This window comes from Vicugna pacos, chromosome 3 (genome assembly GCF_048564905.1).
Source record: "Vicugna pacos chromosome 3, VicPac4, whole genome shotgun sequence".
Taxonomy (NCBI): domain Eukaryota; kingdom Metazoa; phylum Chordata; class Mammalia; order Artiodactyla; family Camelidae; genus Vicugna; species Vicugna pacos.
The window spans coordinates 14,071,647-14,088,921 of NC_132989.1; the positions used below are offsets into that span (position 1 = coordinate 14,071,647).

General features: G+C 50.9%; 2 protein-coding genes across 6 annotated transcripts in view; both read left to right on the forward strand.

Moving 5' to 3' along the window:
- The window catches only part of ANXA6 (annexin A6), a 46,853-nt gene extending 41,119 nt beyond the window's left edge, over positions 1 to 5,734 (forward strand). For all 4 annotated transcript variants that reach the window (XM_072954437.1, XM_072954458.1, XM_072954443.1 and 1 more), the window contains 3 exons: positions 809 to 867; positions 2,129 to 2,251; positions 5,310 to 5,734. In XM_072954437.1, coding sequence (XP_072810538.1) covers positions 809 to 867; positions 2,129 to 2,251; positions 5,310 to 5,369 — 242 coding nt within the window. In that variant the 3' untranslated portion in view covers positions 5,370 to 5,734. The remainder of the gene's footprint in view (positions 1 to 808; positions 868 to 2,128; positions 2,252 to 5,309) is intronic.
- Positions 5,735 to 15,620: 9,886 nt separating this feature from the next.
- Positions 15,621 to 17,275, forward strand: part of TNIP1 (TNFAIP3 interacting protein 1) — a 47,373-nt gene continuing 45,718 nt past the window's right edge. Inside the window, exon 1 of one of the 2 annotated variants that reach the window (XM_031671213.2) lies at positions 15,621 to 15,682. The gene's annotated coding sequence lies outside the window, so the exon portion shown is untranslated. The remainder of the gene's footprint in view (positions 15,683 to 17,275) is intronic. The other variant, XM_072954499.1, reaches the window with a different exon arrangement.

Below are 17,275 nucleotides of genomic sequence, written 5' to 3' on the forward strand. Positions count from 1 at the left end.
GTAGCCTGGGAATCCAGCAGCTGCTCAAATCCACATCCTTGAGAACCCGGGGCTGGGGTTGGTACAGCCAGGCCGGCAGTATCTGATACGGGGCTGGGTGGTAAACAGGGGCTTCCAATGAGGGAGGAGTGTGCAGCCCATGGATTGGCACAGTGCCCTAGGTTATACTGACAGACACTCATTCTCTGGCAGAGTGTTTTTCTCAGTAGTTCTCAAGTGTTAAGCTGCACCAGAGTAGGGTGGCCACCATCCAGGTTTGTACTAAAACCAGCAGTGTCCCAGGCAAAGTGGGGTGAGTTGGTCACCCACCTTCAGAGTCACAGATTCAGCACACCCAGGGTGGGCCACGAGATTTTGCTTTTCTACCGAGTTCCCTGATGATACTGGTGCCTTCTAGGAACTATACTTTGAAAACTGCTGCTTGAAACATTTCTTGAATCTGAGTCTCTAGGGTGGAGCCTACAACCTGAGTTTTAAACACGTTCTCCTTTGATTCTGGTGCACTTAGAAGTCTGAGGCCCTGTGCCTTGGCTTCACCGGCGGTTTCTTCCCTTTGAGTCCTCCACCAGCCTTGGTTAGCTGCCAGCACTGTAGCAGGAAGCGAGTCGCAACCCAGCGAGAGCCAGGCCTAGAGATGAGATAGAGGAGGCGGCATCAAGAAGGGGGAGTGAAGGCGTGGGACACGGGTGTGACCCTGGCCCAGGGTGCGGGGAGAGGGGGTCCTACCTCTGTAGCAGCAGCAGCTGCCCATGGTCTAGGTACACCTCCTCTGACTGATCTCCTTGCATCTCTTTCCTCTTCCTACCAGTTCAGAGTGTCAAGAACAAGCCGCTCTTCTTTGCCGACAAACTTTACAAATCCATGAAGGTAAGAAAACCTGCTTGCTTGTTCCTTTCCCTTTGAGCGTTTCTGCCCCCACAAACAGATGTGCTCCATCCCCCAGATCAGGGCTTGTGGCTGCTTCCACCCATTTGATATTTACCAGCCTCCACTCCACGTCTGGCTCTAGGGTAGTAGTTCTCAGTGGGGGGTGACATTACCTCTCTAGGGAACATTTGACGATGTTCAGACGCATCTTGGTTGTCACAGCTTGGGGAGTGTTGCTGCTGGCATCTGTCTGGTGGGTGGAGAGCAGGGGTGCTGAGCATCCTGCAGTGCACAGGACAGATCCCCAAGCACAGGATGATCTGGCCCCAGAGGCCAAGGTTAAGAAACTTGTTCTGGGGACGCAGGGCTGAGTAGGACAGTTTCTGCCCCCTTGGAGCTCACATCCTCCTCGGTGACACAGTGTCTCCTGTGACAGATGATCACAAAAGGAAGCAAGTGCTCAGCTCTGGGACTAGCCCTGGCTTCCTGAAAACCCAGGCCACTCTGGCCACCCTGCCAGCCCTGCAGGTGGAGTTCTAGCTGTTGACAGAGCTCAGGCAGGCTCCCTGGGACCCCTCTCAGCCTGCTGTCCCCAAACATGATAGCCCTCACTGTGTGCTGGCTCTGACCCTTCAGCTGGTGTTCCAAGCCCCCTGGGGACAGAGGTGGGCCATGGCTGCCCATATGTTCTTTGTCCTGTATCTCCTTCTTGGGCCCTGTAGTAGTTTCCCAGAACTGCTGTCACGAATTGAGTGACAACAAAAATGTGTCCTCTCATGGGTCTAGGGGCTGAAAGTCCAAAATGAAGGAATCAGCAGGATTGGGTCCTTCTGGGGGCTCTGAGGGAGCCTTTGTCCCAGGCTCGAGTGGTCGCCTGGAATCCTCGTGTTTCTTGGCTTGGATGCATCCCTTGGTCTCTGCCTTTGTCCTCACGTGGCCTTCTATTTGTGTGTGCCCTCGTGTCCTCCTCTTACACGGACACCAGTCATTGGATCCAATGCAATGTGACCTAAACTAATGACATGTGCAAAGACCCTCTTTCCAAATTAAGTCACATTGGAAGGTTCCAACTGGCCATGAGTTTGGGGGGCCGTTGTTGCCTTTCTTGCCCAGTCTTTGGGACAGGGGAGTTTGGGACAGGACTGTTTGTGGAAGATTGGTTTTGGAGGGAAAAGGGAGGGGGCAGATGGACACCCATGAGTTCCTGCCTGACCTGGTTCCTCCTCCTGCCCTGTGTCTTGCTCTCGCCTGGCACCACCAGGGTGCTGGCACGGATGAGAAGACCCTCACCAGGATCATGGTCTCCCGGAGTGAGATTGACCTGCTCAACATCCGGCGGGAGTTCATTGAGAAATACGACAAGTCTCTCCACCAAGCCATTGAGGTAAGGGGCGGGCTTAGAGGTGAGGGGGGGAAGGGTGAGTGAGAGATCCCTGAATATAGGTTAGAAGTCCTTTCCATTCCCAGTGAGTCACCTCTTAGAACAGTCAGGACACTGCTGAGTAAGAGGAGGCCTGGCCCACTGCTTATACCAAGATAAATTCCAGATGGATCAAAGGTTTGTAACGAAAGATTTCTAAGTAAAGCAAGAGCCTTATTATTTTTTTTGCTTTTGAAAAGCGATTTTATTGAAGTAAAATTTGCATCTATAAAATTCACCTGTTTTAAGGGTATACAGTCAATGATTTTCAGTAAATTTAATGAGTTGTGCAGCCACCCCCACAATCAGTGTTAGAACGTTTTTATCACCCCACTAAGATCCTTTATACCTGTTCACCTATTCACACCCCCAGCCCTGGGCCACCTTCAGGTGACTTTCTGTCTCTATTGCCTTTTCTGATTATTTCATATAGATGGAATTATGAAATATGTGATCTTTTATGTCTGATTTTTTTCATTTACAAAGCCCATTTTATAGCTTTGAGACTGGTCAAGATCTTAAACTCTGATGCTGTACGTGGTTGACAAGACGCTGGGAAATCTCACAGGCAGTCTCACACAGACTTGGTGGAGATGTAAACTGATAGCACATATTTATTGTTTTTCTCCAGTTTTATTGAAATATAACTGACATGTAGCACTATACAAGTTTAAGGTGTCCAGCATGGTCATTTGACTTCTATACATCATGAAGTGCTTATCACAGTCACGTGAGTGAACATCCATCATCTCACGCAGACACAAAACTAAAGAAATAGATTTTGTGCGTGTGTGATGGGAATTCTTAGGATTTACTCTGTGAGCTTTCATTCATAACATACAGCAGTGTTAATTATAGTCATCATGTTGTACATTACACCCCTAGTACTTATTCATCGTACAACTGGAAGTTCATACCTTTTGACCACCTTCATCCTGTTCTTCCTCTCCCATCCCTCAACTTCTGGTGACCACATATCTGATCTCTGTTCCTTTGAGTTTCTATGTATGTTTGTTTGTTTTGAAGTATAGTTGACCTACAACGCTATGTTAGTTCCTGTTACACAACATAGTGATTTTTTTCTATACATTTCAAAATGATCACCAGGATAAGTCTACTTATGCTGTGTCACCAAAGAAAGATATCAGTTATTGACTATATCCACACACTGTACATTTCATATCCATGAATTATTTATTTTGTAACTACAAGTTTGTAGCTCTTAATCTCCCTCACCTATTTCTTTCCTCCCCTCTCCCTCCTCTCCTCTCCTCTGGCAACCACCTGTTTACTCTCTGTATCTATAACTCTGTTTCTGTTTTGTTAGGTTTGTTCATTTATTTTGTTTCTTAGATTCTCCATATAAATGAAATCATACAATATTTATCTTTCTCTGTCTGACTTAGTTCACTTAGCAAAACACTCTCTAGGTCTCTCTTTGTTGTCGCAAATGGCAAGATTTCATTCATTTTTAATGGCTGAGAATAGTCCATTATACATATATACCACACCTTCTTTATCCATTCATCTATTGATGGGCCCTTGGGTTGCTTCCGTATCTTGGCTATCGTAAATGATGCTGCAGTGAACATAGCGGTGCATGTATCTTTTCTAATTAGTATTTTTGTTTTCTTTGAATAAACACCCAGGGGTGGAATTGCTCAGTCATAAGGTAGTTCTATTTTCAGTTTTTTGAGGAACCTCCATTCTGTTTTCCGGAGTGGCTACACCAATTTACATTCCCACCAAGAGTGCACGTGGGTTCTCTTTTCTCCATATCCTCACCAGCACTTGTTATTTGTTGTCGTTTTGATAATAGCCATTCTGACAGCTGTGAGGTGATACCTCCTTGTTGAGTTAAACTAGTAGTACATCTTTAAAGGGTAGTTTGGCAGTCTCAAAATTTTAAATGCATATACCTTGGACTTGATAATTCTACTTATAGGAATTTATCCTCGAGACATAGCCACATGTGTTCTCAAAGACATGTAAGAATATTTATGCCAGCATTTTTTATAGTAGCAAAAGATTGGAAGTCCTTCACACAAAACTGGTTAAATAAATTATGGTACATCTATATGATAGAATACAATACAGCCATGAAAAAGTGTGAGGAGGCTCTACGTGCTGATTTGGGATCTTCTCTAAGTGAAAAATTATGGCCCAGAATAATACGAATGCCGTGCAGAGAAGGAATATTATATACATATACATATTTGTATATGCATATGGAAATTCACTGCTAGAAAATCATACAAGTAAATGTAATAGTGGCTACCTCTTTAGAGAATTAGGGGGTCGGGGTGGGAGGGAGACTTTTATTGTATAATCCTTTGGTTTGAATTATTTATAATGATTATATATTTTTTAATCATTTATCAAAAATTATAAAAACAAAAAAATTGAAAAAATATATGGTAAAAATGGCAGGCGCCCCTCTAAAAAGAGGGAGGAGGTCTGGTTCCCCCAGTTGTTGTATATCAGACATTATGACATGTCATAAGCCCAGTGATGTTCACATAAATTCCTGCAAAAGCCAGGCACCTAGTAAGTGCTCGATGATGTTTCTTCAAATAAGGAACGTGTTACAACACATGTGTTAATGGGGAGGGTATTAGAGTACAGGGGAGCCAGGGGAGGAGGGAATTCACTCTGGCTGAGGCAAGAATAGAGCAGGAACACCTCACAGAGGAGGGGGCATCTGATGGCAGACAGGATGCAGGGCTGGTGCAGAGGGCGTGCTGGACGGAGGAATGGTTTTTATAGGCAGAAAGATGACCATGATGCTCCTGGAAGGAAAGGGGCAGATGAAGCCACAGAGCTTCACGAAGGTCAGACCACAAAAGGCCTTGAAGCCAGGCTGAGAGCTTGGACATTTTCCCAGGGATAACGGGAGCCACAGAAGGGACAGAGCCACAGTTACGTGTTAGGGAGACACCCAGGCTGACAGCAGCTGGGAGGAGGGGGACTTGAGGCCATCAGGATGGTTTCACTCACCGTGCCCTCCCTCTGCCCCTTCCAGGGCGACACCTCTGGGGACTTCCTGAAGGCCTTGCTGGCTATCTGTGGAGGCGAGGACTAGGACCACCGGCACTGGCGGGCACCTCTGCCGAGCGACGGTCAGCAGCACCACCCGCCACCACCCAGTCTGACTGCTCCGTTCCAGCTCCAGAGACTAAGGAAGGGATGGGGCGGGGGCGGGGGTGGGGTGGGCGCTCGTCTTCAACTGGGGTTTAGGAAAGGCTGCTGCTCCCGCGAGCCACTGAGGGCCCAGCACGGTCGCTCTTGCTCACGTCTGAGCGGCTGAAGAACCGTAACCATTGATCCCGTCCGCCTCCGCTCCCCATCTTCCTCCTCACACCTTCCTAGCTTCTGTGCCTCATCACAGCCCCTGTCCTGGTTTGGGCTTTGTCAAATTCAAAAACATACTGAGCCTTTGTCTGTGAAGTGAGTGATGTGTGTGCTTCGCATGGTGGGGTGTGGTGGCAGGTGCCAGTGGAGTGTCCTGGGGGAAGGAGGGAGACAGTAAGTGTCTCCCAGCAGTTCCGCTGCCTCCGTCCTGGTTGCTAGAGCCCTGAACCCTGGGTCCAAATACCTGGGTTCAAATTTGCTCCGCCACACACTTGCCTTATGACCTTGAGCCAATCTCTTTCCCTCCCTGAGTCTCTATTTAATTACCTACAAAATGAGAGAGTTTGACAAAACGATCCGGGCTTTCTCTTCTAACACTGACATTCTAGGATGTGCCTCCACACCATTTCCTTTCCACGTCTTCTCTCTGTAAATAAAAAGAGACATGCAGACACATAAATACATTTCTAAAGGGGATCTGTTTTTGTGACCTAGAGCCTGCAGCCTGGATTGTCCTCGTTAGACCCCGAGGTGTTAACCTGCCCAGGAGGGACTTCTGTCTTCCTACCCCTTCTGGGAATCCCAAATGGGGGTCTGAGCGTGGGTCCAGCCTGGGAGGCCTGGCCCAGCCTGCTCTCTCCCCTCTGCTGCCTGGATGTTTCTCTGTGCACCCTGCATCCATTACAACCGAACCTACACTTCCTCTTTTGAACTCTTCAGGGGCGCCAGATGCGATTGTGATCTGGGGAGGCCTGTGGAAAGTTTCCACTTGGTGAAGATCGGTGATAAGCAGGCGATCAGCCGCAGTTTCTCCGTCTCCCTGGCCCCAGCTCTGTTTCTGCTTGAGACTCAGATCTAAAGTTCCCCAGCAACCACGGCACGTGGGTGCCTGCCGGCTGGAGGGCTGCGCTCCCCGCCCTGGCTGACCTGCCCTCTCCTGCAATTCAGAGTGTGTTTATTGCAGTAGCTGAGCGGAGAATGAGGTGGGGGTTGGGAAACGTGCTGGGTCTGGCCTTGCATGACCTTGGGCCAGCCACTGCCCTCACTGGGCCTCAGTATCTCCATTGGTACAGTGAGGGCTTGGACCCAAGAGTTTTGAAATGCCTTCTCTTCATCTCTGACTTAACAAGTCTGAAAGTAAGACAGTCACCTTGTGTCTTCCCCACTTCCTTCCCTCCACCAGGCCGTGAGCTCAAACCCCGTGAGGGTCAGCTGAAAGCTAGTTTGGGTATTTGCCCAACTTGATTTAACTGTTACCAAAGATAAATTAACACCATGGTTCAGAGCTGTGGAGTCAGACCTTGGCCACTGACGGCCCGTGAGCGTGCCATCTCTCCGAGCCTCAGTTTCTTCATCTGTAAGACAAGGACCAGTTCCACCTAGCTCACAGCCTTCGTGGGGTACGGGAGATGACCCGTGGAAGTTTGCAGTGGGGGCCTGCCTGGCTTGGAGTCAGCTGCCAGCACCACCTGCCCTGAGCCAGGCCCGATTGTAGGAACCAGGAGGTGGCCCCCGAGATGTTTTCTTGAGCTTTGTTTTCAAAAATGTGTCAGCTGCAGATCACAGAAGCATCCAAAGACATACGAAAGTGCCTTAAAATATGCCCTGAGGGAAAAATAGGCTGGAATGGAAAGGAAAGTGATGGAATCCAAGGCAGTAGAAGTGGGGAGGCCCCATGAGGCCAAGGGGGAACATACAAGTGGAAAAACCAGGAATTTCTAGAATTCCGAGAAACCAGGAAAGAGGATAGTTCAAAGGGAGCGCCACTATGTATAAGACATCATTCTAATCCCTCAACATGTGGTTTGCATTGAATTCTTAAAGTGTATTGTGTTCTGGGCTTGGTCAGTAGTAGGAGGGAGATGAGATTAGAAAGGGGAGTTTGCATCCAATTATAGAGGACCTTGTATGTCAGGATTTTCTCTTATAACCCAGGGTGAGCCTTTGGAGGTTCTTGGGTGGGGAAGGTATACATCTAAGCATGCATTTAAGGCAAGTCCATGAAGGAAAAGTGGCCAGTTGGGAGGCTATTACAGTAATCCCACGGAGTCCCAGGTGCCTGCAGAACAAACCACATTTTTTTCTTGGAGCTGTGGCAAAGGAGGGACTAGCCACTATTCTGAATCCAAGCCCTCGCATTCATTCATTTATTCATCCATCCATCCACTCATGCATCCCCTTGTTGAATGCCTTCTACGTGCTAGATGCTAAAGATATGAAAAGTTAGACCATCGTGGTCCTAATCCTTAAGAGCTTCTGTTCCAGTGTCCCTCCCACCCAGCTCTCTGCAGAACACCATATTAGATGACACTGGAGGTTGTTTCTGTGGCCAAAGTTCAACTGAGAGAAGTGGTGGGGACTAAATTAAAACTAAAAGGAAAGGGAAAGCGGAAGACCAGACCACCGCTGTCTCAAAGAGGGAGGACCGGAGGATGGTCCCGATGCTCTGAGTGTGGACGGGGCTTCAGGAAGTCTCACCTCCCTCAGCCAGACTGACAACTGCCACCTCCCGAGAGAGGAAGCAACTGGCCGCAGGTCATAAAGCCTTTCAGCGGCAGACAGAACTGGAACCCTGCAGTCCTGGCTTCGGTCCAATGCTTTTATAAACACCATGTACGCCCTTCCATTTTGTTCATTCCTCCCCTCCGAGAGGGCTTCAGCCCACAGTCAGCCTCCCTCCAGCTCCTCACTGCTCCCCTCCCGCCTGGAGCTGTGCCTCTCCCATTTTCAGCAGCTCTGGACTGGGATGCACCCACCTTGGTTTTGGGGCCACGAGGACATGTCTAAAGAAAGTGGCTGGTTGGGAAGAGGTTGCCCTTTTAAAACCCAAGCAGAGAGCAACTATTTGGGAATTGCCACTGTTACATTTCCTGCTGTTGGAGAGCGTTGTGGGAACTGTGGGCTATTTAAAACATGCTGATGTATATACCGTGTCCCGGCTCTGCTGAGAACATGCGTCATCGCCAGAGTAATCCCGCAGGAGACGCTCCCCCCCATGGTAATCCTCCGCTGCAGCGCAGGGGTAGCACCCTCATTCTAACAACGAGGCAACTGAGGGTCCAAGTGGTGACACGGATGGCCTGAAGATAGAGGCAGCACATCACGGACTTACTGAACTGGATGTGGTCTTAGAGGAAGTGGTCTTAGATCCCAGCCAACTCTCTTCATAAATCTGGAAATTGAGGCTCACAGAGCAGGACCATGGCCGTGGTTTACTAAGGGCTAGATCTGTGACGAACACCTCGTCTCCTGATTCCTACTCTGCTGTCTCCGCTGACATATCCTCCTCTTCCCTCTGATGGCAGAAATCTGACTGAACAAACGGGAGGGAGAAGTGTCAAGTTGCCCAACCCGAATTTCAGAACCCAGAAGCGGTAAATCACCACTCCAACATGCCTCCCCACTCCCCTCAGACCTCAGGTTTCCTAAGGGCACTTCCCCACTTCACAGCTGGTGTTAGGCAAGCGGGAAATTCTGGTTCTATCACGGAGCCCTCTACTCAGTAGTTAGATCTATGGGAAGGAAGCGGGCAGGCCGCCCTGGATTCGAATCCCAGCCAAGCATGGGGTGAGTCACTGGCCTCTCAATGCCTTGACATCTCCATCTGTAAAGTGAGGATGACAAAGGCTTCTATCTCACAGGGTTGTTGTGAAGACAAAATAAGGCAATGTGTGTGCATCTGCGAGCACACTGTCCGGGACACAGCAAGGACTCAATACATATCAGCTCTTTGTTATTAATAAACAGGCTGGATTCCATTTCCCAGCAGAGGAAGGCTTAGAGAGGGGGAGTCTTAACAGCCTCAGATGATTAACTGAGTCCCTCCCTACCCTCGAAAGCGAAGGGGGGAAAGATTAGAAAAATTCAAGCACAAAGTAGCAAGGGGTACCAAGTGCAGAGGCCACAGATTAACCACAGAGAGGCCTGAAAAAGACTCCCTGGAAAGGGGGCACATGAGAGGCACCTCAAAAAATGGGTCGAGAAGCTCTCAACAGTAAAAGATGGAAGGAGGGAGAGAGTTCCAGGCAGGGCCAACTTGAGCAAAGGCACAGAGGTGGGAAGCGGAGGCAGTGGCATGTGCTCCTGGGGACCCTGGGCCCCACACCCAGTGTGAGGACAGCATCTGGGAATGCCACAGAGAGTCCAGGCTGGAGTGTGGCCTTTACCCTCGGGGCCCTGGCCAGCCCCTGAATGGGCTAGGAGTGGGAGTAGTATGATCAGAGATGTCCTTTAGAAAGCCATCTCTGGGGCCCTCGGCAGAGGAGGAGACCAGCCCAGTGGCCGGGAGACCATTGGACAGGCTTGCAGCTCTTCCCCGGATGCGGAGGGATGGGGATGTGGGCCAGGGCAGGGGAAGCAGAGACAGAGAAAAGAGAAGAAAGACAGGGAAGCAAGGGACCCAGGAAACTGCCTGACCTGCTGTGAAGAACAAGAGAGGGAGGCCACAGTGAAGTCAGGTGTCATCACCTTGGAACCGAGAGGTGAAAAGTGCTTTAGAGCAGGAAGAGGACCCCGGTGCGGGCCACCTCACCACCCACTTCCCTGCAGGGTGAGGACTGAGGAGGCCCTAAACCAGAGCCACCTGGGAATGGGCCCTTCCCCCGGGCCCAGCTGTTGCAGCAGTTAACAGAACAAACATTTCCCCCTGTGGGATGGTCCCCCCCCCCCACCTGTTGTCCTGCTGGCTGCAGCCAGAACCCCCTGGCGGCTGCCTCACTGAGATGCCATGGACCTTGACCTGGAGATAGCCCTGGGCGGGGATGGGAGGGTGGGGGGTGACACAGAGATCCCAACCTTTGTAGGGCCAACCATTTCCACTCCCACTTTCCCACACATCTGGTATCCACTCAAAGCCCCTAAGCACTCCTTACCACACACACAGAATTCCAAGTCACCACCTGGCATCCCCACAGGGACACACACACTGAGTACCCAGAACGAGAAGCACATGCTGACGCCAGAAAGAAGAATGATTAGGCCCACAAATACACTGGTCACAAACAGAAAGACAGACTGCTGGCCACAGACGCACTGCTGGCCGCACAGGAAAGGCCTCACACAAGTACTCAAACTTGCTTTTCACACCCACTCCCTGGGGTGTGTGCACGTTCCCGCTTTTCTTGGCACACAGCCTTGGTGTGCAGCACACAGCTCCCGGGACCTGGGACCCGCCGGCCCTGTGTCCGTTCCTCCTTCTGTTCTTCCACAGGAAGAGACAGACTTTGAGCCTAATTGCCCTGATTTGAGCTCTGGGGAAGCTAGACCAGCTCCCCGGAGAAGCAGAAGCGGGATCAGCCTTGCTTTGGAGCAGAATCCCTGGAGAAGGCTTCCAGGGAGGCAGTGAGGCTCACGGTGAGTGAAATATACAGATGCAGGAGGGAGAGAGCTTTTCCTCCAGAAGCCGCTGTCTCGCCCTGTTCGCTTTTCTTGGAGTGCTCTAGAAGCTGGTGGTGAAAGGGTTAACAGCACCACCTGCCACCCCCAACCTCCCACCATTGGGCCTGGGAAAACCTGAGCCCTGGGATTTGCCCACGGGGAGTCAGGGTAACTATCTCTCGATAACTGTTTGCTGTTCCAGGATAAAACTCCCCAGGTGAGTGAGATGGAAACCTAAAATGAAACTTTGCCAGGCTTCTCAGACGCAGGGCCCCTTACTGTCACCCTGGTCAGTCGCTGTAGCACCAGATCCATCATCATCATTGCCTCTGTGTGAGGCTGGGTCTCCCTGTGGGGTGAATTTCTCATTCTTATGGGCAAATGCGCCTTCCTCTCCACTAGGCTTCAGGCTCTCAACTTTCCTACCTAGGAAGGTGTTCCCGGAACAAAATGAGATCAAGCAGCCAGAGATCCCAGCACAAAGCCTGGTACCCAGGAAGTTCCTATCACCTGCCTTCCCCACCTCCTGCCTCTCCCAGGGTGCCCCGTCCCCCTGCCCCTCTCCTGTGCGGGGTCCAGGTTAATTGCAGTGCATCATTTGCATAGACATGAGACCTCACCCGGGAAATTCCCCCTGGTGACCAGGCTTCCTTTCTGAGGTCGGGCCTCAGACACTGCTCCTTCCTCTCCGGCTCCCCCCAGCCTCCCGCTGGCTCTGGTCCCTGTCATCCAGCTGGTGTAGATCCAGGCTCGCAGATCTAGTCCCATCCTTTGATCCTGGATGCTGACCAAGAGGGTGTGAGGGTGGAGGGTGGAGGGTGGTCTGGGGATCTGGAACAAAAGCGGAAGTGATGAGTTTGAGAAACAGAGGAAAGATCCGCAGGCGGGAGGTGAAGCCTGGGTTGTGATGTTGGCTCGTCAACAACTCCCTTTCCTTTCTTGGGCACATGCCCTCCCCTCCCTGGACTTTAGTCTCTCCTGTCCAGTCAAGGGGTGGGTCTGAAGAAGCTTTGTTCCAGGGCTGATAGGCCAAGAAGCCACTTCCTTTAGCAGCAGTCTTGCAACATGTGTCCTTGGATCTTTTTCCTTTGACAAGAATCTTGCAACATACCATTCTGTATCTGTTTCCTTGGAAAGCACAATTTTGCAAAATGCGTTCCTGAATTTCATTTTAAGATGTTGACAGAATTATATGTATCTCCTCTACTTGAAGTGAGCTGGTTTGAGTTTTAATTTTTCCTTTCACATTCACCATGTATGATGTCCTGGGACCCACAAAAAGTGGAATAGAGCTCCCTCCTATCCAGATGCTAAGATCTGTTGTCCTCATGGTCTCTACCCTGGTACTGAGAAGTCACCTTCCCTAGTACAAAAAGGGAAAGAGCGATGTCCTGGGACCACCTGCATCAGAACCAACTGTCAGAAAGGGCCTTTGAGAGCACATTGTGATTGGCTCAGTGCTGGTCACACAATATCAACAAGACCAGAGATGTCAGGCTCGGAGGGTGCAGTTGGGTAATTAAGTAGCAAAGGAGTGGGGCTGTGAGATTTACCCTATGTGTATCCCAATTTCACCCAGCTTTTGAAGTTCAGCATAGGTCTCATCTCCCCCAAGTGAACTCTGAAGACATTTATTACCTGAGTTTGAACTCCAGCCATGACTCTCTGTAGCCATTGGCTTAAACCACTATAAGCCTCCTCTATAAAATTTCCTCATCTATAGAATAGCGGTACCGATATCATAAGGTCCTGATAAGGAAGGCATAAAATAATGCATTTAAGAGCACTTAGTCCAATGCTTGGTACATGTTAATTTTAAGAATTACTATTAGTGTTATTATTTCCTGACCATCTTGGCTTACTTTGATTTCTCAGACTGAGATGCTCTGAACTTTTGGATTTCCTTACAGTGTCAGTATGGAAGGTCCCTTAATGATCATCTATCCTGATTCCTTCACATTATGGAAGGGGAAGCTGAGGACCAGAGAGGGGAAGGGACTTGCCCAGGGCCACACAGCAGAGCCAGGACTCAAACTCAAGTCTTTTGGTAACCCAGTCTTCTTTTCCCTTAATGTCTATCCCTTGGCCTGAACAAGGAAGGCACTTTCAGGGAATCCATGGCTCAAAGAAGGAAGAGGGGGAAGAGAAGGTGGGAGAAGCTGACTGCTCTCAGCATTTCAGCAGGGAAAGCTCAGAGCTAATCCTCCAGGGTGCGCAAGCCAAGTGTTCTAACTGGAGATTCCAGCTCTTTTAGCCTCCTTAGCCCTTCAAGTTCTTTCTGCCATTTAAGACTCCATGAGCAAGAACCAGTCCAAGCTGTGCTTCATGGATTCACAGAGGATCAATGACGATTGTGGCCTCTGGAGAGAAATTTTCATGTACAGGGGAAATATTGCAATCCAGGAGCAACAAGGCTGAATTACACATTCTACCGATGGGGAATCTGAAACTCCATTTCCTAAAGGAAGGGACATTGCTCAATTTCACGGAAGGCTCTGGCTGACTCAGGGGGCTTATGCCAGGCTACCAAGAGGCTTCACAAAGGGAGAAAGGGACTAGATCTCTCTCCCTGGTGCTGAGTCTTGCCACCATCCCAAATGCCTGTTACTGATCTGTTGGAGACATGCGCAAGGGAGGCCTTGCAACTTGGTACAGGAGGGCAGAAATGGCAGCATCTGACAGTGTGGGTGTGAGAAGGTATATTTTTACTCCCTGCAGAGAAAAGGGTTTTTGAGCAAGGAAGCGTATCGTCATTTGCGCCTGGTCTAGCGCGAGGACCGGTGTCATTAGTCCCGTAGAACTTTCTGTGCAGTTTGGTATGGTAGCTGCTTGCCACGTGTGGCTGTTGAAACATTTAAAAAGTAGCCAGTCCAACCGGGGGACTGAGTGTGGTGTGAGAAAGAGCACTGGACTAGGAGTCAGGAAGTTCCTTGATTTACTCACTCGGAAAGTCATTTCCACTGTCTGGCCTTGACTTCCACACTTGTACAGTGAGGCTGTGGGGCCAGGACATCTCTCTAGCATTGCCCGGGCAATCCCAATCTGAGGGACACAGAGGCAGTGGAGGGTCAGATTCAGTGGACTCCCCGTCTCTCACCCCCAGTCCACTGCCTCCCAGTGCTCTGCCCAGGGCTGATGTGGCCCCTTGATACCTGATCCTGCTTATTTCTCCAGCTCCACCTTTGTTATTTCCCCTTGCTTGCTTCAAACTCCATGGTCCTCTCAGAGTGAACAATTTTCAGTTCTCTGAATATACTCTCTCTTTGCATATTCTATTCCCCTTGCTGAGAATACCCTTCCTTATGCTCTTGCTTGGCTACTTCTGGGTCTCAGCTAAGGTGTCTCTTCCTTTAGAAAGACTTCCCAGTCCCAAATCTTGGCCAGATGCTCCCTTGTCCAGGCTCCTATAGCTCCCTGTGTTTCTCCTGCCAAAATACATCTCTACCACACTTTACTGTAACTACCTAGTTAATTTGCCTACAGCCCCCAGAGCAATGCTATCCAACAGAACTTTCTGTGATGATGGAAATGTTCTATACATGTGCAATCTAATGTGGTAGCCACATGTGGCTACTGAGTACTTGAACTGTGGCTGGTGCTATTGGGGAACTGAATTATTAATTTTAACTAATTTGTATTTAAATAGCCACATGTGGCTAATAGCTACTGTGCTGGACAGGGCAGTATCAGAGTCTGTGAGCTCTGAGTGGGCAAGAAGTGAATCTGACTTGCCCATTCCTATGTCTTCAGTGGTCTATAATATTGTGTAAGAATGAAGAAACTCCAGAACCAGGAATGATGGAGAAAGGCCAGCTCATTCAGATGGTCCCCCTCCATCCCCTCCCTAGGCATCTTTTCAGCAGATGATGAACTGAGTGAGCCCTTATGTTTGTAAAGTGGCCAACAGTTTACAAAGGAAGTCTGTAAACTATCATTTTGTCTTAATCACTGTTGCAGGAGGTGGGCAAAGCAGGACTCCTGATCCCCACTCTACAGCTGGGGATCACTGAGGCTCAGGATGGCGAGGTGAGGTGCAGGAGCACTAGCTGGTTGGTGCCGAGCTGGGCTGCTCCGTGGTGGATAGGACCCTGAGGCCCCACACTACATCCAAGAGATCCGGCACAGAGGGAAGGAGTGGGCTTTCCTCTTCCCTATGGACAAGCCACAGAAACTAAGTGGAAACAGATGGGACAGGACTGGGGGCAGGAGGATGTGGGCTGGGTGTCTGGTGATTTCCTCAGGACCCTGGGCGCTGGAATCCCCCAGCTTGGGCAAAGGAAGAGATGGAGGTCCTCAGGAGAACCTGGGGGCGGGGTAGGGTGGGCTGGCCGGGTGGCCTCTGCCCTTGTGTCAGTTCCCAGTCCAGCCACAGAACCGTCAGGCTTCCGGCTCTTCCCCGGAGCCCCCTCCCCTCCCTGGAATTCACAGCAAGTGACAGCCAGTCTGGGAAGTGACAGGTGGGGAACTGACAAAGAAGGGCCCTGTGCTCTGCCAGGGGGCGGGATGGGGCCTCAGCTGAGTCTGCGGGGCTGCCTGCTCCTCCATCTCGGGGGAATTCCCCTCCTGCCTAAAAGTCAGCCCAGCCCTCCCTCCCTCCTTCCTGCAGACAGTCAGCCGAGGAGCCTCCACGCTGGGGCACAGACCCTGTCTTCTCCTGCTCTTCCCCAGGTGAGTGAGCTGGCGCAGGGCGGGAGCCAGGACAGGGAAGGGCTCACTGCACAGGACTGCAGGGCCACCAGGCCCTCCAGGCTCTGGGCCACGAGCTACCTGGCCTCCCGCCTCGCTGCCAGCTGGGATCGGGCTGCCGGCCCCAGCCCCCTGCCCCCAGGCTTGGGCTCCGGCCTCTCTCACCCCTTGCCTGGCCTCATTCTCCTCTTGCTTCTCTCCCTCTACTTCTGATTTTGTCTTCCTGCCCTCCTCTCCTTGCGCTGCCTTCTCAGCCAGGCTTTTTCTCTCTGGTGGCTGCCAGTTTTTCCAAAGAGAAGGAAAAGAAAGACCTATTTTTTGTCTTATCCTTTTCCCAAGACAAGGGAGTAGGTTCATGAGTTTGAACGCAGATATGTGTGTATGTGTGTGTGTGTGTGTGTGTGGATGTGTGTCTCTGTGAGAGTGTGTCACACCTTACATCTCCCGGCGTGCCTGTGTGTATGACCGTGTGAGCGAAAAATGTGTGAGCATGTTTATGTGTTTGTGTGTGAGTGTGTCTGTGGGTGTCTGTGAGTGTCTGGGTCATTACGTGAATGTGTGTCGGTGACTCTTTGAGGGTGAGTGTGTGGGCGTGTGTTGGGCACTTTAGTGATCTAAAGCTAGACAGGAAGAGAGCAGGTGGGAGTCTGCCCCTGCCTCCCTTGGGAACACAGTGGAAGGCTGGGGCCCTCCCTAACCCTGGGGCAAAAGGACCTCTGGAGGGCCCTCCCACCTGCTCTCCTCCCAGGGCCAGCTGGACCTTTCTGTGGTTGAGCCTTTAGCAGAGACAGAGCCTGAGGCACTTGGAGTGGGTGACAGGCTGGCAGACAGTGGTGATGCGGTCTCCTCTTTGATCACAAACAGTCCAGATTTTCCAAAGCTCATCAGAGGCCCAGCCCAGGGAAGTCCCTGGCTAGGAGGGGCAAGGAATGGAAGCCAAGTCACTGTCACAGTGGCTCCTGGGCTGGAGAAGAATGGAAGGGGAAGCGGGAGGGGCCCTGGAAGAGGGAGCACAGGAGAGAACTTGGGGTGAGGCGGAAGGAGGGCTGCTCTCAGGGCCCTGAAGGGCTTCCCACGATTAGGAAATGCTCTGGTTCCCATGGGTCTGCCTCCTTCAGGGGCTGGGCTGGGCCTGACTGACCTCTCCCTACTTCCAAGAGGATGACAAGAGGCAACTTTGGGTCCAAACCCAGATCGGCTTGACACTCTGAGCTGGAGACAGGGAGGCCAGAGGGAGAGGAGCTGGAGTAGGGGAGGCCTGGGCTCCTAGAGCTGTGGGAGGGGCCTGGCCAGGCCACGTATGCTACAGGCCAGGGCCGGGAATTTCCCCCAGTGTCACTTTGCCCTTTCCTCCCCTGCAGTGGGGCCATAGAAAGCTCAGAGTAACAGGCAGGCCCAGGGATGCAGGGGAAGCAGCTAGGATGGAGAAAGAGGAAAACAGGAAAGACCCTGGAGAAAAAGTCAGGAGGAATGCCTTCTAGGTCTGGTGTTTCCGAGGACGTGTTGCGAAGTCTAGGGCTAGTTCCTCCACAGCTCTGGGCCCTGAGGTCCTCACTGGAAAGAGGAGATTACTGA